Source organism: Brassica napus, chromosome A4 (assembly GCF_020379485.1).
Source record: "Brassica napus cultivar Da-Ae chromosome A4, Da-Ae, whole genome shotgun sequence".
NCBI lineage: Eukaryota > Viridiplantae > Streptophyta > Magnoliopsida > Brassicales > Brassicaceae > Brassica > Brassica napus.
The window spans coordinates 11,098,330-11,126,227 of NC_063437.1; the positions used below are offsets into that span (position 1 = coordinate 11,098,330).

General features: G+C 29.1%; 3 protein-coding genes across 3 annotated transcripts; 2 read left to right on the top strand and 1 right to left on the bottom strand.

Moving 5' to 3' along the window:
- Positions 1-15,637: 15,637 nt before the first annotated feature.
- LOC106448424 (probable serine/threonine-protein kinase DDB_G0268876) lies at positions 15,638-18,871 on the bottom strand. Its single transcript, XM_013890311.3, has 2 exons — positions 16,318-18,871; positions 15,638-16,227 (listed from the first exon to the last, which is right to left on the bottom strand). The coding sequence occupies exons 1-2, from the start codon at positions 18,248-18,250 to the stop codon at positions 16,028-16,030; spliced, it is 2,133 nt and encodes a 710-aa protein (XP_013745765.2). The 5' UTR covers positions 18,251-18,871; the 3' UTR covers positions 15,638-16,027.
- A 226-nt stretch (positions 18,872-19,097) lies between these two features.
- Positions 19,098-23,359, top strand: LOC106446313 (disease resistance protein RML1A). The gene is made up of 4 exons (XM_013888011.3): positions 19,098-19,663; positions 19,833-20,940; positions 21,034-21,357; positions 21,740-23,359. Exons 1-4 carry the CDS (start codon positions 19,197-19,199, stop codon positions 23,174-23,176), a joined length of 3,336 nt encoding a protein of 1,111 aa, XP_013743465.2. The 5' UTR covers positions 19,098-19,196; the 3' UTR covers positions 23,177-23,359.
- A 1,352-nt stretch (positions 23,360-24,711) lies between these two features.
- LOC106446314 (CMP-sialic acid transporter 1) lies at positions 24,712-27,193 on the top strand. Its single transcript, XM_013888012.3, has 8 exons — positions 24,712-24,931; positions 25,437-25,523; positions 25,616-25,836; positions 25,920-25,998; positions 26,098-26,267; positions 26,395-26,581; positions 26,669-26,746; positions 26,846-27,193. The coding sequence occupies exons 1-8, from the start codon at positions 24,875-24,877 to the stop codon at positions 26,987-26,989; spliced, it is 1,023 nt and encodes a 340-aa protein (XP_013743466.2). The 5' UTR covers positions 24,712-24,874; the 3' UTR covers positions 26,990-27,193.
- Positions 27,194-27,898: the final 705 nt, after the last annotated feature.

Here is a 27,898-nt window from a genome sequence, read left to right on the forward strand (position 1 = left end):
GTGTATATCATTGGTCCAATATTGGGGCCTCATTGTGTCACATAGGGTTTACGTCAAGGAGATCCATTATCTTTTTATTTATTTATTATGTGTACTGAGGTTTTGATTGCAAATATTAAGAAGGCGGAGAGAGGATGACAATTAACGGTTATTAAGATAGCCAGAGCATGTCCATCGATATCCCATTTGCTTTTTGCAGATGATAATCTCTTCTTATGTAAAGCTCAAAAAGAAGAGTCACACTATCCTCAGAATTTTAAAGAAATGTAAAGTAGTTTCAGGTCAACTAATAAACTTTGATAAGTTTTTGATTCAATTTGGACACATAATTAAAGAATCTGTCTAAACAGGAGTTAAGGGATTAAACTGGTTTGTTGTCAACCACAAGATCATAAATTGTAAAGGACAAGGAGACTTGGGGTGAAAGGTTTCCTTTTCCTGATTGCGATTTCCCAAGAAAAAAAGGGAAGAACGAATAGCGTTTTCCATTTAGAGTGATTTTCACTCAGGATCACTTTGTGACTTTTAATTACATGATAAGTCACTTGTTGCTACTAGGGTACTTTTAAGTGGTTGTTTACTTTCTTATCCCTAACTAAAGTGTAACCATAACAAGTATCTGGTTTCTTTTCTTTTCTTTTGTTTTTAATTTCTAAAAAAATTGAAACATAAAGCATACTCTTTTCGTCTTTGTCCCTCTGCCTTTTCTCCTCCGAATATCCATGGTGACTGATTCATCCTAACGCAATTTATCCAAATTTAAGATTGAGTTCTTTGGCTTTTCAAATGTTGCTTCAAAAATCAAAATCTCAAAAAATGTTGCTTCACAATTGTATCGTCCTCTTCGTCTCTCCCCCCCACCACGAATGCAGTTTGATTCGCTTCTCCTTCGCCGCAACAGCACCACCGTGAACGCCGCCACGTCCATGTTAGACACGAAATCACTCCGACCAAGCTTCCTCCTTCGTTCTCTATAACTCACTTCCATCACTGCCATGACCTTCTCCTTGGTGGCTACATGCTCAGATCGTCTTAAATCCTCCTCGCGGTGGTCGTCATGCTCGGGACCGGAACTGCAAGCTTTCAGCAAAGACTGTCCAGGCTCAGTATCTGGGATCGAGAGACCCAGTGGCCAATTTCCTATTTTTCACATTAGGTCCCTCGTATTTGTATATCTTCTATTTTGACCCTTAAATTTATAAATGTGCAAGATTAACCTTCGAATTTGCATCAAAACTTTTATTTGTATTCTTCATCCCCCAGTTTTATGCAATTATGGATGCAAATGAAATATTAACATCTGAATGCAAACTGGAAGGATAAAAATAAGGTAAATGAGATGCATAAAAACACTTAAATGATGACATATCAATGAGTAGTAACAACACATGTTTTTTTGTGGTTTGAATTGTGTGTTTGTGGTTTGATGTTGAAAACGATAAGCAAAATAGACGATTTGTAGAGGACACAGAAGAATGACATCTAAAAATGCATCCAAAATGGCTTAAATGAACAAAATATAAAAGCTTAAACTCATTTACAATGATGAGATATCAAAATACAAAGTTGAAGGTAAGTGTCGATTTCTTGTGCACGGTGTTGTAATGATATCCATATATAATCATATTAATAACATCCACGTGTACACATGTCGGTGTTGTAATAATATCCATATATGATCATATTAATAACATCCACGTGTACACATGTGTTCATGCACAACTTATTCAGTGATAGACATGATAACTTCATACATGTCATTTGACAAAATGAACCAATGTCATCTTTTAATATCAGCTATATGTATGACGTTTTGTGTATATTTATATGTATAAGATCAGGTGTACACAAAAAATACATTATCCACATGTACAACGACTCATATATACATCATTTAACTTGTACATATTTGCAAATTGAAATATTTTTACAATAAAAATATTGTCCATGTGTACACATAAATTTTATTGTCTACATGTACAATAATTCTCTTGTACACCAAATAAATTTTAACATACATTTATCAAGTTTGAATATCAATTAAAACCATATACCATAAATATGAGTAATTCATTTGTGTGATTAATATGAAACCGTCTTATTGGGATTCACTTGTTAGGATTTTATTTTACAGTTTTTTCACCAAACATTAACAGCACATGAAATCAAATAAATCTAGGCAGTAGGCAGTGCAGTGGTTAAACTACCGCTTGGTCTCGCGTTCGAAGTACATTCAGCGTCTTTTTTTTGTCTATTTTTTTGTTTTTTTCTTATTTTCTTTAACGAAGGGTATAAAGGTAATTTTGACTTCGTCTTCTTCATTTAGGGTTTCTGCAACTGAAAACAGAGCCGCCACATACATTCACCATCATTTCGAACATCTTCCATATATTTTAACTCAAAACCTACAAATCTCGTAAGATTAATTCTTACCAAGTGAAAACGAGCAAAAAAACAATTTTTTCCCCAAAATTTCGGAATTTTCATCCAATTATAACCAAATCGCTATGGTTAATAGACCTCCCAACAAAAGAATCCCTTTTCTTCATTCACCAACACCGTCCATATTCGAAGGCTCTGAGAATTCGAAATCTATGTTTTCACTACTACCATAGAACCCACCACCATCTCTTACTAATGACTCGTCATTTATTTACTAGCTTCATCGTTGGAAATCCACCCGTATTTTTGACCCGTAACTCCCAACACCGAAATAATCAACATTGTCTACTCAAATTGTTAAAAGCTGGTTGACGATTTGAGAGAGAGAGAGAGAGAGACTATCAGTTCATTTTTCAAAAAAATGTAACTAGATTAGTTAGGAGACAACAATAAGTTAAGAAAAAGTGTCTCAAGAGTGAAAAGTGTCTTAGAGTGTAATAAAAAGATGAAATGTGACCTATAATGTAAATGTTTCTTCTATTTATTGGTGTTTTATTTCTTTTTAGTTTTTGATAAAACGACAAGTCAGTCAGTCTTATAAATTTTAGAGGTCGACAAAAAAAGAGGTCGACAAAAAAACTAACTTCAAAATTCTACATATATATCTGAATGGGTTTTGTTTTAGGCTGTTTTAGATTATTTTTGTTCGTCTAAATCTGAACCCATGTCAAAAAAATAAAATAAAGAGCATAAACTTATGAAATTTCATACCAAACTTAAGCTCAATCTTGAATATAAAAATATCAAAATAAAAACCTAAAATAAATATTTATAATTGAAACTAGATTTTGATCTGCACGGGAGTGCGAATATTTTTTTTTTAACTTTTATATTGTCTAAAAATTATTTTATAAGAGAAAATATAATATATATATATATATATTATATTAAAACTTACCAATATTAAATAAATATTTAATATTTACTTTTTAAACACACAGTTTGATATGAGAGATCAACAATAATTTTATTGTGTTTTCAACAACAATAATATTAGCCAATATATATATATATATATATATATATATATATATATATTTGTTTTGTTATATTTTATTTTCAATAGAATCAATAATATAATTATGCATAAAAGTACATATTTATAAATATTTTTTTATTTTACATAATAATTTTCCAGTTGGTGATGTTAATTGACTATTTACATGTGTTTTAAACATTTTTAGTTCTTAGGAATAAATAGTTAGGTATTGGATGTTATTTTTAAGACAAAATATTTCACATTAATTTAAAACTTTTTTAATTTATAAAATATTTTACGATAAAATATTCCACATTAATTTAAAATATTTTAGATTATATCATATTTGGTTAGTTAAGATGTTATATTATGATTTTGTAATAGAACATTTATTTTTTCTATTATGAAGTAGTTTTATAAAAAGAATATTCATGTCTTAAATATTTTATTAATGATTTTAATTGAGAATTTGATATTATTTTATATATGGGATAGTATATATATGAAAAAATCTAGTTGTTCATTTTTATTTTAGGTTTTCTAATATTTTATTGTTATCTACTATATGATTAGTCAAGAATATAGATTGTATACAAAACATTGATTTATTTTAGTTAATTGGATATCAATAAATTAGGGATACCATATATTTGGAAAGTCCTTGATATTAAGAATATTTTGTGGAGTTAATTTTAAGCTTTAGACATTTTTCTGTTTAAAATAGATTTATGACATACATTAATTAATCTGTAAGAGACAGGAAACTAAAAAATAGGTTCATTAAATATATCAGTGACATTGGAGTGTAAATAAGTTATAAAACTAAAGGATATTTTTATTTTGTACTCCTCTTTTAATAGATTACTAGATTTTGATCTGCGCTTTGAAAGCGCAGATATTTTGGGTTATAAACAAAATTGAATATAAATCTATATTATTAAAAGGGAAGGAGTTTTAAAAAATCTACCTATGAAAAGTTGTTGAACCCTTTCATTAGACTTAACTATTTTTTTGGTCTCACCTTATATTTCTATAACTATGCAATAGTCAATTACCTTATATTTCTCTAAATATGCAATAATCAATTACCTTATATTTCTCTAATTTAGTTTAACAATATATTCTAAACTAGGTGTTTTGCCCGCACATGCGGGCATAGTTCTTTTATACATAATTATAAATAAATATACTATTAATCTAAAGATCAAAATTTTTAAATCAAACAATAATTTATACTATTTTTATGAATCTTTCAGTTTTTTAATTTTTTTTTAAACTTTTATTGATATAAAAACATTATATTTGAAAAACAACTTTGATATTTTTATTTTAAAATATATTGTTATCTTTGACCAAATTTATCATATTAATTTATCAACAATTGTTTAAAAGAAATATAAATTTTAATATAAAGTGATATTATTAAAACAAATTCTTGGAATTACCAAAATCTAGAAAATCTCAAAATAAATTAAAGTACAAAAATGTTAAACTGAACCCAACTTTACATATTATATTTATCAAAGTAAATAAAACTATTGACATACGTATAATTATGTTGTGAAATGCCTACTATTATAACTGAATAAACACTCAAATAGAATACACATGTTGACAAACAAAATATTAATATGTAATAATATAAGATAAGAACATTTCCTATCTATTGTTTTATCTATTTCTAAATGCTATAGTTGATTTTTTTTTCCTTTAAAATATAGATACTTATTTTCCTATAAAATATAATTTATTTATCATAAAATAATTTCTTATTTTCAAAAGGTTTTTCAATTTTCAAACTTTCATAATTATAACAAAAAAAATCATTTTCTAAAATATGGATTTTATAAGAAAATAGATACACATTTTTCTTTACTTAATAGTCTTTTAAAGAAATTTAATTTTTAAAAAGTTATAATTATGTGAATTCTTGAAAAATAAAAGTAAATATAGTTAATTTTAAAATTTTCTGTATATAAGATATTTGTTGTAAATAAAAAAATAATTTTTTTGAAAATATTCTCTTTTGGAGGCAGATCATTTAAAATTTTAAAGATAATTCCAATTAAATATTTATAAAAACCAAAACAAATAAATTATAAATTTAAATAAAAACAAATTTTATTGTTGAGATTTAATAATAAGAATAAAAATTAAAATACCACGACAAAATCACGTTAATAAACAAATCAAATTTATTGTTATAGATTATATATCTCTTTTTAGTATTTTAATACTAAAATAAATTTAATTATTTAGAAAAGTTCCATGAAATATTAGGTTTACAAACAAATATAAACTAGGTGTTTTGCCCGCGATGCGGGCTTAAATATTTTCATAATTTTTAAAAAGTTTTTTGTACACTATATTCATTATACTAAAATAAATTTTAAAATAACTTAATATTATATTTTTAATTATATAATTTAAAAAATTATTTGATTAATATTTAATTATGTAATTTATGTTTTTAACTTTTTCAGATAACAATACAATATATATATATAGAAATTATCTTTTTCTTAATTATATTTTTAGATTTTGGATAATTCAATAATATATTTTTAATTATATAATTAAGAATTTTATTTGATTAATATTTAGTTATATAATTAATGTTTTTAATTTTTACTAAAATAATTTTTCAGATAACAATACAATATATACAAAAATTATCTCTTTTTTAAATTATTTTTCAGATTTTGGATAATTCTTAATATTATTAATTTTAATCAATTATCTAATCAAATAAATTAATTTTTTATTTTTATTTTTTAATTTAGTTATACATTTTATTCATTAAGAGTATAAATGTTATAAACCACTCTAACTTATAACATGAGAGCTCGATTACAAATAACTTAATATTATATTTTTAATCTTATATATTAAAACAGAAGTCACAACCTTGATTCATGTGTGATTTTTTTAAAAATGAACCTAATGGACCTATTCATAAAAATTTATACTACATTTTAATTCAGACTAATAATAAATAGAAATTTTAAAATATTTTAATCATAATATCTTATGATATCTTTTCATTTTAAATATATATATATATTTATTTTAAAATCCCAACAAATCTGTTTAAAAAGATTTTTACAAGATATTCATTTTTGAAATTATATTTAAATATTTTTACTAATTTTGAAATTAGTTTAAAATATTATTATACATTAATATATTCAGTTATATAAAATGAAAAATAAAAAAATCTATAATATTTTATTTATTATATAATCATAATCAATCATATTAAAATAAAATTATTATATTGAGCTAAATATAATAAAATTGTATTAAATTTATATATTTATATATTTTATTTTCGTAATTATAAAATATTTATGTTCAAAAATAAAATCTAATATGTTGGTAAGATGGGTTAACATTATCAAACCATATAATACATGTATAAAAATTAACATATATTTCTTTAAAGTTATAATATAAAATCTTTGTAACTACTTTAATCATAATATATTTTCATTTTAATATAATATATATTTATATATTATATTTTAAAAATTCTAATAAATCTGTGTAAAAATGTTTAAACAATAACTTAATGTATTTTAAGTTATCGTTTAGAAATGAAAATAAATAAATTATATCCTATTTTATCTACTTTTATAGTCATGATCATGTTAAAATATAATTATTATACTAAAATAAATATGATAAAATTATATTCAATTGATAAATTTATAAATTTTATTTTCATAAATATAAACTATTTATTTAAAATCAGATATGATGATAGAAGGGCTTAAAATTAACAAACTATATAATACATGTCTAAAAATTAACATATCTTCTTACACTTTTATATATACAATAATAAATTATCTAAAATGAATAAGCATAAAAATATTGGTAAAAAAAATCCAGTTTTGAAATACGGGTCAGAATTTAGCATAAATTAAATACAAAATATTTTTTAAATATATTTTCCCATGAATATATTAATTTGCTTAATAACTAAATGCAAATACAATAAAATAAATATATAATAAGAAGTGACAAATACATAAGGTTTAAACAATTAATTAATTATAACATGTAAATTATAAAATTATTGTATTTGAAATAGTTATATAAATATTTAAGTATATGATTAACATTAAAAATATATACCACTTATGTTCTTAAACAATAATTTATGTATAGAAAAGTGAAAAAAAACAATCGTGCGGTTGCATGGGTCAAAATCTAGTTATATAATTAAAAAACAAATTTGATTAATATTTAATTATGTATGTTTTTAACTTTTTCAGATAACAATACAATATATATATATATATATATATATATAAATTATCTTTTTCTTAATTATATTTTTAGATTTTGGATAATTCAATAATATATTTTTAATTATATAATTAAGAATTTTATTTGATTAATATTTAGTTATATAATTAATGTTTTTAATTTTTACTAAAATAATTTTTCAGATAACAATATAATATATACAGAAATTATCTCTTTTTTAAATTATATTTTCAGATTTTGGATAATTCTTACTATTATTAATTTTAATCAATTATCTAATCAAATAAATTAAATTTTTGTTTTCATTTTTTAATTTAGTTATACATTTTATTCATTAAGAGTATAAATGTTATAAACCACTCTAACTTTTAACGTGAGAGCTCGATTACAAATAACTTAATATTATATTTTTAATTATATAATTAAAAAAAATATTTGATTAATATTTAATTATGTATGTTTTTAACTTTTTCAGATAACAATACAATATATATATATATATATAGAAATTATCTTTCTAAATTATATTTTTAGATTTTGGATAATTCAATATTATATTCTTAATTATATTATTAATAATTTTATTTGATTAATATTTAGTTATATAATTCATGTTTTTAACTATTTACTAAAATATTTTTTCAGATAACAATACAATATATACAGAAATTATCTCTTTTTTTAATTATATTTTCAGATTTTTGATAATTCTTACTATTATTAAATTTAATCAATTATCTAATCAAATAAATTAGATTTCTGTTTTTATTTTTTAATTTAGTTATACATTTTATTCATTAAGGGTATAAACGTTATTAACCACTTTAACTTTTAACGTGAGAGCTCGATTCCAAAAATTTACTTCGCAAATAATAGTATAGATCAATTTTTAGTTATTTTATAAACCTATTTTAATATTTTAGTATAATGATAATTCTATTTATTATATGTGTATATATACTACTAATTATAAAATTAACGAATAAGAAATAAAAATGAAGATAAACACAATTTAAATACATGAAATTATCTTTTATTTTTATTCATGTTTTCCATTTATTTTTGATAATTTTTAAAATATTAAATTTTTTATTAGTTAAATAATGAAAATAAATAATAACTTAGCTAAAAATATGGAGAACATGACAAATAAGCAAATTCACTTCTCAAATAATAGTATAGATATATATATTCTAAATATTTATATTCTAAATATATTGTTATGATGATTTTTGATAAGAATATATTATAGATGCGATTGAAAATTTATATTATTAAAAGAAAATATTTTTAAAAATATTTATAAAAGAATTTATAACATCTATATAAAACTTTTTATTTTTTATCCTACCATTAACTACAATAACTATAAATAATTAATATAATTTAAATAAATCCTATTATTATTTCTCATTTTGTACGATACACTTCTCTAATTATTTTTCTTATTATCATCCAATGTTATTGTTGTTATTCAATAACATTATATACATCATATATTATGCTCAAAGATGGATATATAATATTTAGATATCAATTATTAAAATGAAAGCATATATCATACAGCATATTATATCATATCATCTAACATTATATAATTCGAAATATTTACAAAATCAAATTTAATAAAAAACACTTTAGCAAATCATTTATTAAAACAAAATTATATATATTTACGTTAAATTATTTTTTATTACATTAATATATTAGAAGTTTCATTCATCTCTTAAAATATTATTGAAGATTATTTTTTCCTACCATGTAAACCAAATGCCGGGTCACACTTGATTGCATGTCTTTACGAAGTTTGCATGCTTTAAATTAACGAGTTTTCATTAAAGCGCAGATATTTTGGGTTATAAACAAAATTGAATATAAATCTATATTATTAAAAGGGAAGGAGTTTTAAAAAATCTACCTATGAAAAGTTGTTGGACCTTTCATTAGACTTAACTATTTTTTTGGTCTCACCTTATATTTCTATAACTATGCAATAGTCAATTACCTTATATTTCTCTAACTATGCAATAATCAATTACCTTATATTTCTCTAATTTAGTTTAACAATATATTCTAAACTAGGTATTTTGCCCGCACATGCGGGCATAGTTCTTTTATACATAATTATAAATAAATATAATATTAATCTAAAGATCAAAATTTTTAAATCAAACAATAATTTATACTATTTTTATGAATCTTTCAGTTTTTTAATTTTTTTTAAACTTTTATTGATATAAAAACATTATATTTGAAAAACAACTTTGATATTTTTATTTTAAAATATATTGTTATCTTTGACCAAATTTATCATATTAATTTATAAACAATTGTTTAAAAGAAATATAAATTTTAATATAAAGTGATATTATTAAAACAAATTCTTGGAATTACCAAAATCTAGAAAATCTCAAAATAAATTAAAGTACAAAAATGTTAAACTGAACCCAACTTTACATATTATATTTATCAAAGTAAATAAAACTATTGACATACGTATAATTATGTTGTGAAATACCTACTATTATAACTGAATAAACATTCAAATAGAATACACATGTTGACAAACAAAATATTAATATGTAATAATATAAGATAAGAACATTTCCTATCTATTGTTTTATCTATTTCTAAATGCTATAGTTGATTTTTTTTCCTTTAAAATATAGATACTTATTTTCCTATAAAATATAATTTATTTATCATAAAATAATTTCTTATTTTCAAAAGGTTTTTCAATTTTCAAACTTTCATAATTATAACAAAAAAAAATCATTTTCTAAAATATGGATTTTATAAGAAAATAGAATCACATTTTTCTTTACTTAATAGTTTTTTAAAGAAATTTAATTTTTTAAAAGTTATAATTATGTGAATTCTTGAAAAATAAAAGTAAATATAGTTAATTTTAAAATTTTCTGTATATAAGATATTTGTTGTAAATAAAAAATTAATTTTTTTGAAAATATTCTCTTTTGGAGGCAGATCATTTAAAATTTTAAAGATAATTCCATTTAAATATTTATAAAAACCACAACAAATAAATTTTAAATTAAAAAAAAAATTTATTGTTGATATTGAATAATAAGAATAAAAATTAAAATACCACGACAAAATCACGTTAATAAACAAATCAAATTTATTGTTATTGATTATATATCTCTTTTTAGTATTTTAATACTAAAATAAATTTAATTATTTAGAAAAGTTCCATGACATATTAGGTTTACAAACAAATATAAATCAATTTTTAGTTATTTTATAAACCTATTTTAATATTTTAGTATAATGATAATTCTAATTATTATATGTGTATATATACTACTAATTATAAAATTAACGAATAAGAAATAAAAATTAAGATAAACACAATTTATATATATTTACGTTAAATATATATAATTCGAAATATTTACAAAATCAAATTTAATTAAAAAACACTTTAGCAAATCATTTATTAAAACAAAATTATATATATTTACGTTAAATTATTTTTTATTACATTAATATATTAGAAGTTTCATTCATCTCTTAAAATATTATTGAAGATTATTTTTTCCTACCATGTAAACCAAATGCCGGGTCACACTTGATTGCATGTCTTTACGAAGTTTGCATGCTTTAAATTAACGAGTTTTTATTAAATCTAAACCAGCTTATGTACAAGTCATCGTGTTTACTGGTTCGACGACGGATCTAAACTTGATATAAAAGTATTGTTCTCATCTAATTGAAAATAATTTATTTTAAAATAATAGACGCACTGAGTCTGATCAATCCATATTTTTTTTTTTGTAAAAAGTAATCAAACGATTAAAAATATAATTACATGATAATAATTTTTTGTGACATAATAAATTTTGTAACATAATAATGTATAACAAGACTAAAATACTAATTCATATCATATATTTTTATCAACTGAAAAATAACCCGCGCTTTTAAGCGCGGGTCAAAATCTAGTTTATTTTATATTATTGTGTTAGAAAGTTGTATTATATCGGAAAAAAAAATTGTATAAAATTATATAATTTATGAATTAGTTTATTTAAATTTTTATATGTATACTCTAATGTAATGTTCTCTTAGACATAAGCATTTTACTCAGCTATAAAAGAATGCTTAGAAACCAACATGAAATACAAGTTTTGGTCCGGGATCGGGACAAAGTACCTATTGGATTTTTTGGACCCGTGGGTCGAGGTTCAAGTCCGGATATCCAAAGTATCTGAAATGTTTTGTGGATATTATGTATATTTGGGTATTTTAAATATGTTTTCAGTATTACATATATCTTAAGTTTCGGGTACACATTTTCGGTTATAGTTTCGAGTTTCAGGTAAAATTTCAAAATTTTGAAAATCTATTTCAGGTACTCGTATAAAACTGTGGATATTTTTGGTTCATCGAGTAAGATTCGAGTAAAATTTTGAGTTTTTTAAGTATTTGAATATTTTTGGATATTTGTTTGATTTTTCGGGTATTTTTTCGTATTTTGAATTTTTCGGTTCATTTATAATCCGTAAAAGACAAAAGAAACTTAAAACATGTTCATTAAATATTTCATTAGTACTATAGTTTAAATAACTTGTAAAACTAAAAGGTATTTTTATCTTGTACTATTTTTTTAACAGTATTGATGGTCGGTTGGTTACATGAAATATATCTTATATTGGTTCGGTCTAGACATAAACTTTAAGTTTAGTATATTATATATTTGGTATTGACAAATACGAATTTGAATTGTATAAAATGTAAATTTTGGTTTATACGTAACCGGTTCAGGTTACTTATAGATTGTCACTTGTGTATATTATTTGTAAATGAAGAAGATAAAAATGGTTTGACCAGATCAAAGGATATTCTGATAATTTGTATTCAAGCAAGAAGTGATAAAGTAGAAGTCATGTTATGATGATGGCGCTGTCGCAATCAGTCTTTCTCTTCCTGGTAGCAGAACGAATAGGAGATCCAACATGACTGTATTAAGCCTGTCGCACTGAAAATTGGAGAATTTCCTTTCCACTTCTTGAAGCAGAGAATGGACCGGTTTATAGTGGCATTTCTATCATTTCCATTATTTTCATCGTATGTACAAACCCTTTGTACTCCTGAAAAATGACCAACTAAACCGGCTTAATTAAATACAGTTCATATGATTTGTCTACACTCCTAGTCTCGTACATGTTTTAGGTGTTATAATAGAGAAGGTGAGAATTTGATTTTGATTTTCTTATGTAACTGTTACCGTGTTTTTAGGTAAAATTAGATGAAGACAAATCCATTAATAAACAGAAAAAAAAAGAATAATAAAAGGTAAGTTTATTAATTACTCCAATGGCATTCTATTGTAAATATTGTGCAAGTCTAAGGGGTTAGTCTAATTTTGTACAATTCTTTTAATAGATTAGATAGATTTTGTACTCAACCTAATGTAATTTTTTTTTTATTTATTTAAATATTTAAGGTGTTTATATTTTAACAATTGCATTTGAAATTTGGTTAGGTTTTTTCTGAAGTTTGAAAAATATTATCTTATTTTCATTTTAAATAATATTTTCTACATTTACATAGTTGTTAGTTGCTAATTTAAATTAGTTTATGTGTCTCGTCTTAACAACCACTTCTTAATCTTACCATCAAGTTTTTGTTTAAATTTTCCAAGAATTTAAAGTTGTATTTTCGAAGCACAAACAAATATTTCAATAAAAAAATCTGAATTAGAATTAAAAAAAAAAGCTGACTTAGAATTTAACCGGATTTGCGATGTATAACTATATCCGAACTGAAACTGAAAAAAATCCTGAACTAATTTAAACTGAAATTTAAAAGTTCATATGAATTTAAATTTCAGGTTTCCAAAAACAAAAGGACTCGATTAGACACCCAAACGCACATGCTAAGTCATAGCTACTAAATTAAAGCATTGTAATCTATTGGTAAAATCAACACTACTAAATTATTATATTTTAATTATATATAAACTCGTATATTATTTGCATGTAAGACATCTGATCCTGAATATTAAACAAAACTGTATTATTATAATTAAGAGTATCTAATATTTATTAATGAAATTTCTAAACTTTCCATTAATAAATGGAAAATTTGTCTCATAGAATAACAAAGTCCAATAACAAGATTGCAAATTGCAATTTGCAATCGGTAAAACGTCAAACAGTATAATGTTTATAGAAACCATTTTGACATTTTTTTAAATAAAGTGTTTTTTTACCAAACACTAAAATAAAATAAAAAAGTATCCTAAAAACTCGAAATAGTACGTGCCTTGAATGTTTAAAGAAACAAGAAAATATAATAAATTGATTTTAATATCTTACCAAAGCTGATCAAATTATGTTATGCACATAAAAGAAAAACCATCACAACATTAGCTACCAAAAACCATTTAAGATCTTGATTTTTTTACTGTGAAGCTGTACTATGTTTAGAAAAATCCATTACAACAATAATATGCCATCAACCTCAAAAACCATTGAAGTTTTTGATTTTTTTACCCACTCGAAAAAGTAACTTGCAAAAAGCTACAAGATGATAAAACCAATACTCCTGATTCCTGAAGACAAAATCCCAAGGGGAGCTTCTAAATTAACTGACAAAAAAAAGTATTCAGAGATCCTAACCTCATTTTTTTTCTTCTTTTTTTTTTGTGTTTCCCACGTCTTAGGGGCCGTTTGTTTCACCATTTGTCATTTCCATTCAAATGATTCATTTGTATGATCTATTCAAATGATCCATTCAGATTTTTGTGATTGTTTGTTTGTCCATCCACATAGCTCATCTAGATGAATCATCTAAATGGATCTTATGTTTGTTTCTTTATTTTCATTTCCATTCAAATGAGTTTAGCAAACAAATTACCAAAATACCTTTATGTTGATTTAATCATATGTTTGACATTAATTTTAACTATATTACATTTAATTATTTAATTTAATATATTTACATTAGAATTATTTCAAAATTAACGAGTTTTCTTTTTTGCGGTTTGAGCGGGAAAACAAGATTTTTCGGTTTTAGCGGAAAACAAGATTTTTCGGTTCTGGCGGGAAAACGAGATTTTCGGTTTTGGCGGGGAAATACAAATTTTCGGTTTTGGCGAGAAAACAAGTTTTTTGCGGTTTTGTCGGGAAACACGTTTTTGGCGAGAAAACACGTTTTTGCGGTTTTGGAGGGAACCACGTTTTTGCGATTTTGGCGAAAAAAACGCATTTTTGCGGTTTTGGCGGGAAAATGCGTTTTTGCAGTTTTGGCGGGAAAACGCGTTTTTGCGGTTTTGGCAGGAAAACATGTTTTTGGCGGGAAAACGTATTTTTACGATTTTGGCGGGAAAACATGCTTTTGATGTTTTGGCGGGAAAATGCGGTTTTGCGGTTTTGGCGGGAAAACGCAGTTTTAGCGGGAAAGCACATTTTTGCGGTTTTGGCGAGAAAACGCGTTCGGGAAAACACGTTTTTGCGATTTTGGCGGAAAACGTGTTTTTGCGATTTTGTCGGGAAAACACGTTTTTGGCGGGAACACATTTTTACGGTTTCGCGGGAAAACAAGATTTTTCGGTTTTGGCGGGAAAATACAAATTTTCGGTTTTGGCGAGAAAACACGTTTTTTGGTTTTGGCGGGAAAACATGTTTTTTGGTTTTGGCGGAAAAGTACGTTTTTGCAATTTTGGCGGGAAAGTACGTTTTTGCAATTTTGGCGGGAAAGTACGTTTTTGCAATTTTGGCGGGAAAACACGTTTTGCGACTTTGGCGGTAAAACATGTTTTTTTTGTGTTTTGGCGGAAAAATGTATTTTGGGGTGTTGGCGTGAAAACATTTTTTTTGTGATTTGTGCATGAAAACATGTTTTTCGATTTTTGCGGGAAAACACGTTTTTGCAATTTTGACGGGAAAATATTTTTGTGCAATTTTAGCGGGAAAATGCGTTTTGGGGTTTTGGCGTAAAAAATAGTTTTTAGCACGGGAAAAAGTGTTTGTAGTTTTGTCAGTTTTCGTTTGTGACAAAAATGATTTTATTTTTAGGTTTGTAATTTGTGAATTACATTAGGAGCATAATAGACTTTATACCATTTTGAATGAACCATCTCCATTCAAATGATCCAAATTGGTTCAGCTGAATGGACTTTAAAATTAATCCTAAATTTCCAAAAGTCATCCAGATGATCCATTTGAATGAATTGCACTTTTAGTGCCTAAACAAACAAAACTCTCATATTCATCCAGATGATCCATCTAAATGGAGAAACAAACAGGCCCGAGTACTTAGAAGTACTTCTCCAGCTTCTTAATGATCTGGTTTTGATGAAAAAAGCTAAGTAAGCTCCGAGTCAGAAGCATGACCAGTTTGTACTCTACGTCTCCTTGGACTTAGTGGACTCATTGGACTCAAAGGCAATCGACTATCCTTCCTCGTTTTTATGCTTCTTCCAAATGAACTCAAGGGTAATGCTTTTGGTGATGATCTTGTTTTTACAGGCGAAGTTCCGGTTGATCTCAACTTTGTTGACGACCCTGCGTTGATGATTTTAAGAGAAATGTAGTGTTATCTTATCTATCAACTTAATACAGAGTTGAAAAAACAGAGGTGGAATAAAAACAAACCTAAGCTTGGACTTTTTCTGAGCTTTACCAATTCGTCACTGTTCTTTGAAGCTGAGACCTTTTTGATGGGAGCTTCTGAGTAAACTGATCTTGTATCCGAGTATTCAGATATTGTATCTAAACACAAAGACTTTGTATCTCTTATTATCACGGCATTAGGTGGATCTTCAACTTCTGATTCGCTTGCCTCTGTACTACTGCTTTCTTTTGAGTTTGTTGGATTCATTTTCTCTCTTTCCAAAACTCGGTATGAGTATAGCTGGAAAGGGATCTGACTCACCGACGCCATGTGGGACCCTAACTCACCTGGGAACTTTCTCAAGTACCTTGCTTCCAAATCCCAACAGTCAACTAGTGGAATTTGAATCTGAGGGTGACCATGGTCCGGATTCACAACTAGGAACTTCTTGATGTAGCGTAGTATCCTGCAGATGGAAGAGAAGTTGGGACGCTGGCTCGGTTCTGAGTGCCAACACCGTTTGATCAGACTAACGAGGTACTTGGGTGAAGGGAAAGGGAAAAGAGGTCTCTCTCCCATTCTAATGTTGATAGCCATTTGCTCACCTTGAAGATGACTATCTTCAAAAGGTACTTTACCTGTTATCAGCTCAAAACAAACCATCCCAAAGCTGTACACATCAGCTTTATGCGTCAGCTTCGATTTCAGAGTTTTTGTTCCTTGCTCCATTTCTGCTAGAACTTCAGGTGCATACCATATCACAGGATCATGAGTGCTTGCTCTTGAGGATGAAGAAGACTGAGATTTGACCGAAGATAAACCAAAACAGGAGATTTTCGCGTGGAAATAACCTTCGGTGTGGCATCTCTCTTTCAATAGAATATTCGTCGGGTTTAAATCTCCATGGAAGATATCATTCCCATGGAGATACTCCATTCCTCTCGCAATCTGCATCATGATATCAACCACGACGGAAACAGAGAAGAGATATCTTCTTCTTGGTCCGCAATTCTCCTTCATGTAGCTCTGCAAATCTTTGTGCATTAACTCCATAACCAGAAAACATTCTTTCCTCTCTTCGTCATAGAATCCACACAGGTACTGATGTATATTCGGATGACAAAGCGCTAAAAGAGATGAAATCTCAGAACTCAACGGCTCAAGATCGTTGAAGAAGTGTCTCACAACAAAACTATCACCAAACCATTGAATCTCCTTGTAATGTCCGTCTCCATCTAACCTCCTTTTCACCTGGTAATCCTTTGAGACGACAAGTATCCAGCTCGGAAACAGTTTACCGTTAAACTGCTCCAAACCGGTTAGCTTCTTCAAAAGCAGATCAGCTAAGCGCTTCTCCGTCTTTCCGATCTCGTTGCTGTTTGATTTCCTCTTTTCTTGCAATGCCTCCACTAGTTTCCATCTGTCTTCTCTCCACGAATTCTCGAACCTGCTGCAGATATCCTTTGGAACCAGATACTGTTTCCCAAACCTCCATTGAAAGAGCTTAGGATCATTCCACTCTCTATCGTACTTTCTCGAGATCACAACTCTCCTTCTCTCCATCTCGCTCGGGTCGAGGCCCGAGATCTCTCCCGCAGCCTCGATCGCTTCGATGACCGCCGGGAAGTAGCAGAACAAGTTGTGTATGTGAAACTCAACACAGTCTTTGTTCTGATGAAGATTGATTACTTTGCCCCACCAGTCACTGTTGTCCATGCAATGCTTGACGTATAACTCTCCTTCTTTAAACACTCTGTAAAGCTCTCTTAACGGCTGTTCAAGGGCTTTCCATTTGGTGTGTTTCTCCTCGAGTTTTAGATTCTGTCTGATTTCTTCGGCAATGGTGGTGAAAGCTAAGCTGAAGATTTCTAACAGCAAACAACATTGTCTTTGGTTGATCAAGATATCGTCTTGTAATACCATGAGAGCATTTAGACTTCCAAGAACTTCGCCGATTTGTCTGAACTGCTCCATTAGACAAACGTTGTTGTAATAAAATCCTCTTTTATCTCAAAAACCCACAAGAAAATACTCCAGTAGGCTTGAGATTTTTTAACGCTGTAGAAAAATGATAAAGAGTTTGAATTACATCACACATTTACACAGCAGGTAAGAACAAAATGAGACCAATGAACATTTAGATATACAGATAAAAAGTACAAGGGTTTTGGGACTAAACCTGAAATGAAGTTCCTTTAATGTTCAAGGGTCGATTAATCAAGCATAAATAATCACATCATACAAGAAACGAATCATCATGGACAATCTTCGACCTGGTCATCCAAAAAAACAATCTCCAAAAGGAAAACCAACCGTTTATAAAATTTTGATAAAATGCTATAATCACCTTTAAAAAAACTCTATTCATACGAAGATTCAGAGGAGAAAAAGAAACTGAAGCAACCGAAGATATACAAAGGGAGATTATTTTCCCCTAATTTTTCTTCTCGTCTGCTAAGATAATCCCTGATTGTTTTCTTTCTGCAGCGGTTTCCGAGAAAATTTAAGGGAAAAAATTGCAGGAATATTTAGGAAATGTTCTTATTGTTTGGCAGGTTTGTATTTTTGATCGTTGAAAACATGTTAGCGTGTTCTCGGGAGTCCAAGATATGATAGTTTTGTTATACTAAATACAATATAGTTTTTGCGTTGTGGCCTTCACGTTGTGTAAATAGCCACCACGTCCGGTAGATTATTAAGCCGTGATTAGTATATGAATATTGATTAACGTGCCACGTAATTGGATTATTATGTTTTTTTTTTCTTCAACTCGTTGACGTCTATGAGGAAGTTTCTGTGTCCACGAGGACCAGGACTATACAAAGACTTAGTAAAAGTCAACTAATCAGCATTTGATACCTTCCGCCTTTTCCATCAATTAGTCTTCTCCAGAAGAAATCTTTGCAAGGACCAGGTACTCATGGCTTCTTCTGCTCTGACTTACTCAAGGAGAATCCACGTCTTCCCTAACTTCCATGGCCCAGATGTTCGTCGAACATTTCTCAGTCATTTACACAGAGAATTTGTGAGCAAAGGGATCGTGGCCTTCAAAGATAAGGAGATCGAAAGAGGCCACACGATCGGACCTGATCTCGTACAAGCGATTAGAGAATCGAGGGTCGCCATCGTTGTGCTCTCCAAGAATTATGCTTCATCTGGCTGGTGCTTAGATGAGCTGGTGGAAATCTTGAAGTGCAAAGAAGATCAAGGCCAGGTTGTGATAACTATTTTTTATGACGTTAACCCGTCTGATGTTCGAAAACAGCGTGGCGATTTCGGAAGAGCTTTCGAAACAACTTGTCAAGGAAAAACAGAGGAAGTGAAGCAGAGATGGAACAAGGCTTTGACTGATGTCGCTGACATAGCTGGAGAACACTATCTCAATTGGTTTGTCTTTTTTTCTTTTGGTTCAATGAATTATAATGCTTTGATCTTTCTATAGAATCAGACGCTTCTATGGCAGGGGGACTTTCTGAGCCTTAATAATTCATCATATTGGCATGGTTGGAAGACTATCTCAATTGGTTTGTCTTTTTTTTTTTCTTTAATTTATTAGGGAAGATGAAGGGGAGATGGTCGAAAAGATTGCCGCAGATGTTTCCAAGAAACTGAATCTCACACTCTCAAGAGATTTTGAGGGCATGGTTGGAATGGAAGCACACTTGAGGAAATTAGACTCTTTGTTGTGCCTAGAGTGCGATGAAGTGAAGATGATTGGAGTTTGGGGTCCTGCGGGTATTGGTAAGACCACCATTGCTAGAGCTTTATTCGATAAACTCTTTAGCCATTTCGGACTTAGTTGTTTTATGGGTAACCTCGAGGGAGGTCTCAAGAAGAGCATAAGGGGTGTCGATGACTATGCTTCCAAGTTGTGTTTACAAAGCCAATTTCTGTCCGAAATTTTGAACCAAAAAGATATGAAGATACGACATTTAGGTGCAGTAAAAGAATGGCTACAAGACCAAAAAGTGCTTATAGTTCTTGATGGTGTCGATGATCTAGAGCAATTAGTGGTTTTGGCTAACGAGCCTTCCTGGTTTGGTTCCGGAAGTCGGATCATCGTTACTACGGAAGATAAAAAGATTTTGACGGCACATGGTATAAATGTTATCTACAATGTTGATTTTCCATACGAAGAAGAAGCTCTTGAAATCTTCTGCCTATCTGCTTTCAAAAAAGCTTCTCCACAAGCTGGTTTTGAAAAGCTTGCAAAGAAAGCAGCAAAGATTTGCGGTAATCTCCCGTTAGGCCTTTGTGTTGTAGGCTCATCTTTGCGTTGTGCGACCAAATCCGAGTGGGAGCTTCAGTTATCTGGGATTGAAAATAGTCTTGATAAGAAAATTGAGGACGCATTAAAAGTGGGATATGACAGATTGTCGAAGAAACATCAAGCTATCTTTCTCCACATAGCATGCTTCTTCAACAATGAGAATGTTGATCACGTGACAACCATGCTCTCTGATAGTAACTTGGATTTCAGAAATGGGCTGAAGACCCTAGCCGATAAATCTCTGGTGTTTATATCAACTGATGGGAAGATAGTGATGCATTATCTACTCCAACAAATGGGTAGAGAGGAAGTTGTAAAGCACTCTGACGAGCCGGGGAAACGTCAGTTTCTAGTGGAAGCTCAAGATATTCTCAATGTGCTGGCAAATGGAACAGTACGTTCGTAGATACATAATACTCGATACATCATACATGTTGCCTATTTTGATAACAAATTAATTTTAGTCTATTTTTTTAATATATGCCAGGGTACTGAATCTGTTGTCGGCATATCCTTTGATACGTCCAAGATCGGGGAGTTGTTTATACATCGTAGAGCCTTTGAAAGAATGCATAATCTCCAATTTTTAAGAATTTTCATGAATCATTCCAATGAAAACTTAAGCTTGTGCACAATAGAGGGCATGGATTATCTTCCTCGTCTAGAAGACATGGAGTTTCTACCTCGTCTAAGATTATTAGATTGGAGTTCATACCCAGGAAAATGTCTTCCTCAATCACTTCGTCCTGAATTTCTCATCAAGCTTAATATGCCATCCGGAAAATTCGAGAAGCTATGGGGTGGAATCCAGGTTAGTATTTGATACTTATTCATAGAAAAATACCTTCAAATAGCACTGCATCCAGTTTTTGTTCAAAAACTGATACACAGAAGAAAAAAATTTCTATAATAGCATTAATTAATATATACATGAGTTTAAGGTTTAGTGATTAAAATGTAGGATTTAATATTTAGAAGATGATATTAGAGTTATGATTTAAGAGATAGAGTAATTTAGTGTTTTTTTTTCTTAATAAATGCTATTTTGGAATTTTTCTTTTTAAATATCTTTTTTGAGTTGTCAAAAAAAAAAAAAAAAATATCTTTTTTGACAAAAACTAAAAAAGTGATAGTTATGAAATTGCCCTTATCCAAAGTGATATTTCTCATTTGTTGTGGTGTTCGACTTGTAGCCCCTTGTAAATCTGAGGAAGGTGAATTTGAACTTTTGTTTCAAGTTGAAAGAGATCCCAAATCTTTCTAGAGCTACTAATCTCGAGACATTGACATTTATCCAATGCACGAACCTGGTGAAGTTTCCTTCCTCTATTGTGAATCTATACAAACTAACAACGGTGAGGATGTGGGGTTGCAAAAATCTACTGGTTGTTCCAACCGACACCAACTCACAGTATCGTAACCTGATGTGTACCTCAGTATTGAGAAGTTTTCCAGATATTACTAGGAACATCAATAATCTATGGTTCGGGAGTTCATCATTTGTTGGTCGAAACCGCAACAGAGACTTCAAGAGATTACCCCATGTTCCAGAAAGTGTATGGAATTATGAAGACCTAAGCAGAAGTGATATGGAGAGGCCACACACTTTTTTCAACGAAAACTGTACAAAACAAAGGCCTAATGTTGTTGGAAGAGAGCTCCAGAGATTCACAACTCATGTTCCACAAAGTTTATGCAAGATAGACCTAAGCGGCAGTGATATAGAGAGGATTCCAGATTACGTCAGCGGTCTCCATCGGTTACAAACTCTTTTCATCGAAAACTGTACAAAACTCATATCAGTGGAGGGTCTCCCCAGTTCTCTCAAGTTCTTGCATGCAAACGGTTGTGTTTCACTTGAGAGAGTGGAATTCTCAATGCTTTTACGAGATCCAGGTTCAATCAGAGATCTCATGTTTCGTGACTGTTGGAGACTTGATGAGGAAGCAAGAAGAGAAATCATAAATAGTAGGTTTGCCAAATATGTATGCTTACTCGGTATACAAGTCCCCGCGGAGTTCACTCACAAAGCTAGATCAAACTACATAACTATCTCTCCAGGGAATTTCTGCACTGCCTACTCAAGATTTAAGGCGTGCGTCCGGCTTGATTCAATCAAAGATAACACATTTTCTAGTGTAGATTGTTATATAAGAAGCAAAGAAGGTGTCATCATTAACCAAGTCAACTATCTGACTAAAATAAATCCAGGCCAGTCTCCTCAAATTCGAACACCTCATCTCTTTATAATTGGTGATAAATTGTCACACCAAAGAAACAAAAGCCGCTCTGAAGTGGATGTGGATACAAGCGAGATGATTTTTCAATTCACCAGCTCAGATAACCACACAATTAGGGAGTGTGGTGTACGGATCTTCAAGGAGAAGCCCTGCTTGGAAACCGGAGACAACAAAAACGACCGGACTTATGACCATGATATTGATGGAAACTGTGAACCTGAAGCTGTAGGCAACATTAGCAACCAAACAAATAAGGCGGAAGCTGTGGAGGTCTCTCAAGTTGATAATTTGGAAAGCAGTAAACACACAGGTCTTTGGGGGTTACTTAGGAAGCTTGGTCTAGGGAAGAACAGGAAGATGAAAAAGGCAGAAACTCCATTCTGTGCTTGACTCTGCTTGTAGTGAGGGTTGTGATAGTAAGTGGAAAGTTATCATCTGGAGATGAGAGATTGCATATTTTTACTAGTTCATTACTCAAACCTTTTGATAAATAAATAGAAATTCCTAGAGCCTGAGACCTGCACATAGGGATGTTACCGAATATACAGAATGAATGTTATTTTTAAGAAACTACGGTATAGGGATATGGTTTGGTATATAAACAGATCAAACCAAATAAATCGATCAGTTAAAATATAGTAGTATAATTATATGTAAATTATGTAATATAATATATGAATAATATATTCCTAATTTATTTTATTGATATGATCGTCATATTTATAATGTTTATTTTAGTAATTTTATATTATATTTTAAGTTAAAAACTATTCTTTTCATTTTTTATCAAATTAACAAAACATTTTTTTACTATTTTGTTGACAAATGGCTAATATTTAGTTATTTGTTGACAAATGGCTAATATTTAGTTATTTGTAATATTATGAATTACAATTTTTTCTTATTTTTATTCTGTAAAAACTATTATTATTAACTTAATAGGTTTACTAATTATTTTAACTGGTAAAAATATAGTCTATTTAAAACCAATATCTTCATGTTATGTTAAAGCCGATATCTAATCATATGGTATTTGGGTATAAAACCGAATAAACTGAAAATCGACGGTATATAAACCGAACTAAACCAAAGTAAATATAGTTTTAATATGGTAGTTATTTTTTAAAAACCGAAATACCGAAAAAACCATACTGAAACCGAACCAATATCTGAATTGAACACCTTTACATGCACATCAATATTACCTTTAATAATTTTTATATAATTAAAACCAAAAGTTTTATTAATAATATTAAATTTATCTGTTACTTTAGATAATTGATTATAAATTAATATAATTAAATTGTCAAAAATAAAAGCATATTTTTAAAAAAATAATATAAGATAATTATTATATATTGTTTTTATTATAAATTTTAAAAAATTAAGATGGTTAATGTCAATATTACCTTAATAAATTATTATATAATTATAAAAGAATTTTATGTTAATAAATAATAACATTAGATTTATATCTTATATTAGATCATTAAATTAATATGATAAATTTGTCAAAATAAAAACATATTAAAAAAAGATAATTCACATATATATATTTATATATTGTGTTTTTATTTGAAAATAATATTTTATACAATAAAAGTTAAAAAAATTTAGATACAAACTAATTTTAAATTTAATATTAATTATGTAAAAATTGTCAAAAATGGAAAAAAAATATTTTTAAAAATAAGGTAATTCTCAGATATATATATATATATTGTGTTATTATCTGGAAATAATATTTTCTACTATGAAAATTGAAAAAAAAAATTAAGAAGATTATGAACTGCAGGTCAAACACATCATAGTGTTCGATTTATTTTTATATAAGAATTGCAACGACGGTGGCTGGCTGGTTGTGGAGGAGAAAAATGAAAAGCCTTTTGGATTTGAAAAAGGCCCAAACATTTGATAATAGTCGGGCCTAAAATCCCAAATACCCAAGCGACGTAGTTTAACTTTAATGGCGAGAAAGAAAATTTAACAGGGAAAAAGAAAAGAAGCGATGCGAAGAGAATGAAGAAAGAGCTACCAAAAGTGAGACAACTCTCAGCGGTGAACAAGTGAAGAAGAAGAGAGAGAGGAATGGGTACTCCGTGGTACTTTGTCGCACTACTTCTCACTATTCTTACTAGCTCCCAGGTTTCAATTTGTTCGCTCCCTAAATTTTTGTTCTTGGCTATTTATGATTTGAATCTGGCTGATCTGTAACTAAGCTATATCGCCGGTCGCCAAAATCTATAGGAGTATACATTTGATTGTATCTCTGTTGTTGATCGAACACGGATTTATTTAAGCTCACCTTCCATGAATTGATTGGTTCAGTGAGAATGTGCTGTACTCATTGGTACTTTGTGGCACTATTAGACTTGAGATTCGTTTTCGATTTATTTATTGATCTTGGAATCTCCGCGGATCTATTAGTAGTTGAGCTTGTGATAATTGTCGCCAAATCGAATCATCTCGGGGGTTTAAAGCTTGTTAATGGATCGCATCTTTCATTATATTTTACACTGTGAACGTAACACTTAATGCTTGTTGTAGAGAAAAAAAAAATGATTGCTTCATCTGTATTAGCTGAACAGATTCGAAATCAGATGCTTTATTCCTCCTCTTCTCTCACTGTGTAAACCTTATGATACCTCAGGGAATTCTAACAACTCTATCTCAAAGTGATGAAGGAGGTTATAACTACGATTACGCTACTGTTCCCTTTCTTGCCGAAGTCTTCAAGGTTCCCTTTTTTACTTTCTTCTTCTCGTTGTGCTCAGCCCATTTCTCCTTACATCTCTTACTTAGCTTCTCAGTTTTTCTTTCGCTATGCAGCTGATCATTTCTGGCTTGTTTCTCTGGAGAGAGACGCGGTCATCCTCCTTAGCAACTGCGAAGATTACTACAGATTGGAGGAGTGTGCGCTTATTTGTTATCCCTTCTATTATCTATCTCATCCATAACAATGTCCAGTTTGCTACATTGACTTATGTCGACACATCCACTTATCAGATCATGGGTAATCTCAAGATCGTCACCACTGCCATTCTCTTTAGGTACTCTCTTTTCTTTCAAGCTCTCTAAATAAATTGATTCTATGTTCCCTCTCTCTGGAGTAAGAAATAATTGTAATTTATAGGTTGTTTTTGAAGAGAAAATTATCTAACCTTCAGTGGATGGCTATTGGTCTTTTAGCTGTTGGAACTACCACCAGCCAGGTGATGCTGCATACTCATTGTGCTTCTCAACATATTACTCATCTTAGCTGTTTTAGTTCAGGATGATTTCAACTATTCAGTTTGTCTTTGTTGTTTCAGGTTAAGGGTTGTGGAGAAGCTTCATGTGATTCCTTATTCACAGCACCTATACAAGGGTATTTGTTGGGTATTCTCTCAGCTGCTTTGTCCGCACTAGCCGGAATCTACACAGAGTTTCTGATGAAGAGAAACAATGACAGCTTATACTGGCAAAACTTGCAGTTGTATACGTAGGTATCTCTTCCTCTTCACATCACCAACACTTTCTCATGCCTCACATTACTTATTTAACTTACAAGGCTCTTCTTCATTGGGAAACAATGTTATATTCTTTCTTTCTTTCTCTACTTTTACTAGGTTTGGTTCACTTTTCAACGTTGCTCGGCTTATAGCAGATGATTTCAGACTCGGGTTTGAAAAGGGTCCTTGGTGGCAACGCATCTTTGATGGCTATAGCATCACCACTTGGTTGGTAGTTCTGAATCTCGGATCCACCGGCTTACTCGTCTCTTGGTTAATGAAGTACGCAGACAATATCGTCAAGGTAAAATATCAAAACTTGTATCGAGCATAAGAGTTAAGTAAAATAGCCACTTCTTAAACAACTCACATCCACATTTTCTTCTACTAGGTTTATTCTACTTCAATGGCGATGCTACTTACTATGGTAGCATCCATATACCTCTTCAGCTTCAAACCAACGGTCCAGGTTCGTTTGTATATGATTTATATCTCATATCTTCCTTCACGTATAATGTGTTTTGCCTAATTGTTGTGTCTTTCTTTGACTTAAAATCAAACAATGCAGCTTTTCTTGGGTATAATCATATGCATCATGTCACTTCATATGTACTTTGCTCCTCCACAAACGCTGGTGGACTTGCCCGTCACAAACGAAGCACATCCCAAAACCTTAAAGCAAGTTATCGTAGAAGAAAAGACAGATTCTTGATTTATTACAAAACAATGGACCATCTATCAAGATGGTCTTATAATTTTACGTTTTAGTAAATGATGTTCGTCTAGCTTCACCTTCTTGGTAAACAATGATCTTACTATAACAGCACGGTTAAAATTTACTTTTATGGTGTTATTATCTATTTGTTTGTGAATGGTTTTTTCAACTATTTTATATCATCATCAGATTTCCGCTAAACTATAATTTCGTGCAAGATTCCTTTGAATTTAAAATTGTAACCTTATTTATCTCTGAAATAATAACTAAAATTTTAATTATCTATAAACTATGGTTTTGATCGGTTAATGTTAACCAAAAAGTTTGAAACCGGCTAAACAAAAGATATTATTAAAAATATAAAATTTGATGAACTCCACGAGACCGGAGGAGAGGATAGGTCGGCGGCTTTTTAAGGTGTTGAGTGAATCGGGTTGTCGAAAGCGTTGTGCTTGGAAGTTTGTTTGTTCCCTTCGCTTAGAGCCGTTGCTGATATTTAAGGAGATGTTTAAATTACTAAATACTTATTTGGTGTAACATTAGTGATACTAGATCCGTGTCCGCGCTACGCGCGGATTCTATATTATAAACAATTTAACTTTTAAACTATTTTGAATATTTAAAATTATTTTGAATTAATTTAGAGAAAAAAAATCTTGAAATTTTTAAAGCAATAATGCAGGTGATTATAGATGAAATATTTCATTAAAATTTTTAAAAGGAAATTTTCATATTTACCACCTGGTACATTATTCATGTTTACCTTCAATAAAAAGACATTTAAAAAAAAAATTTCCATGTTTACTACATTATTGGTACCATTAATCATGTTTATTTTCATTAAATAGACATTTTCAAAAATACCTTCATCATTAAGAATCAAAAGACCTTGCTTTGTATATATAA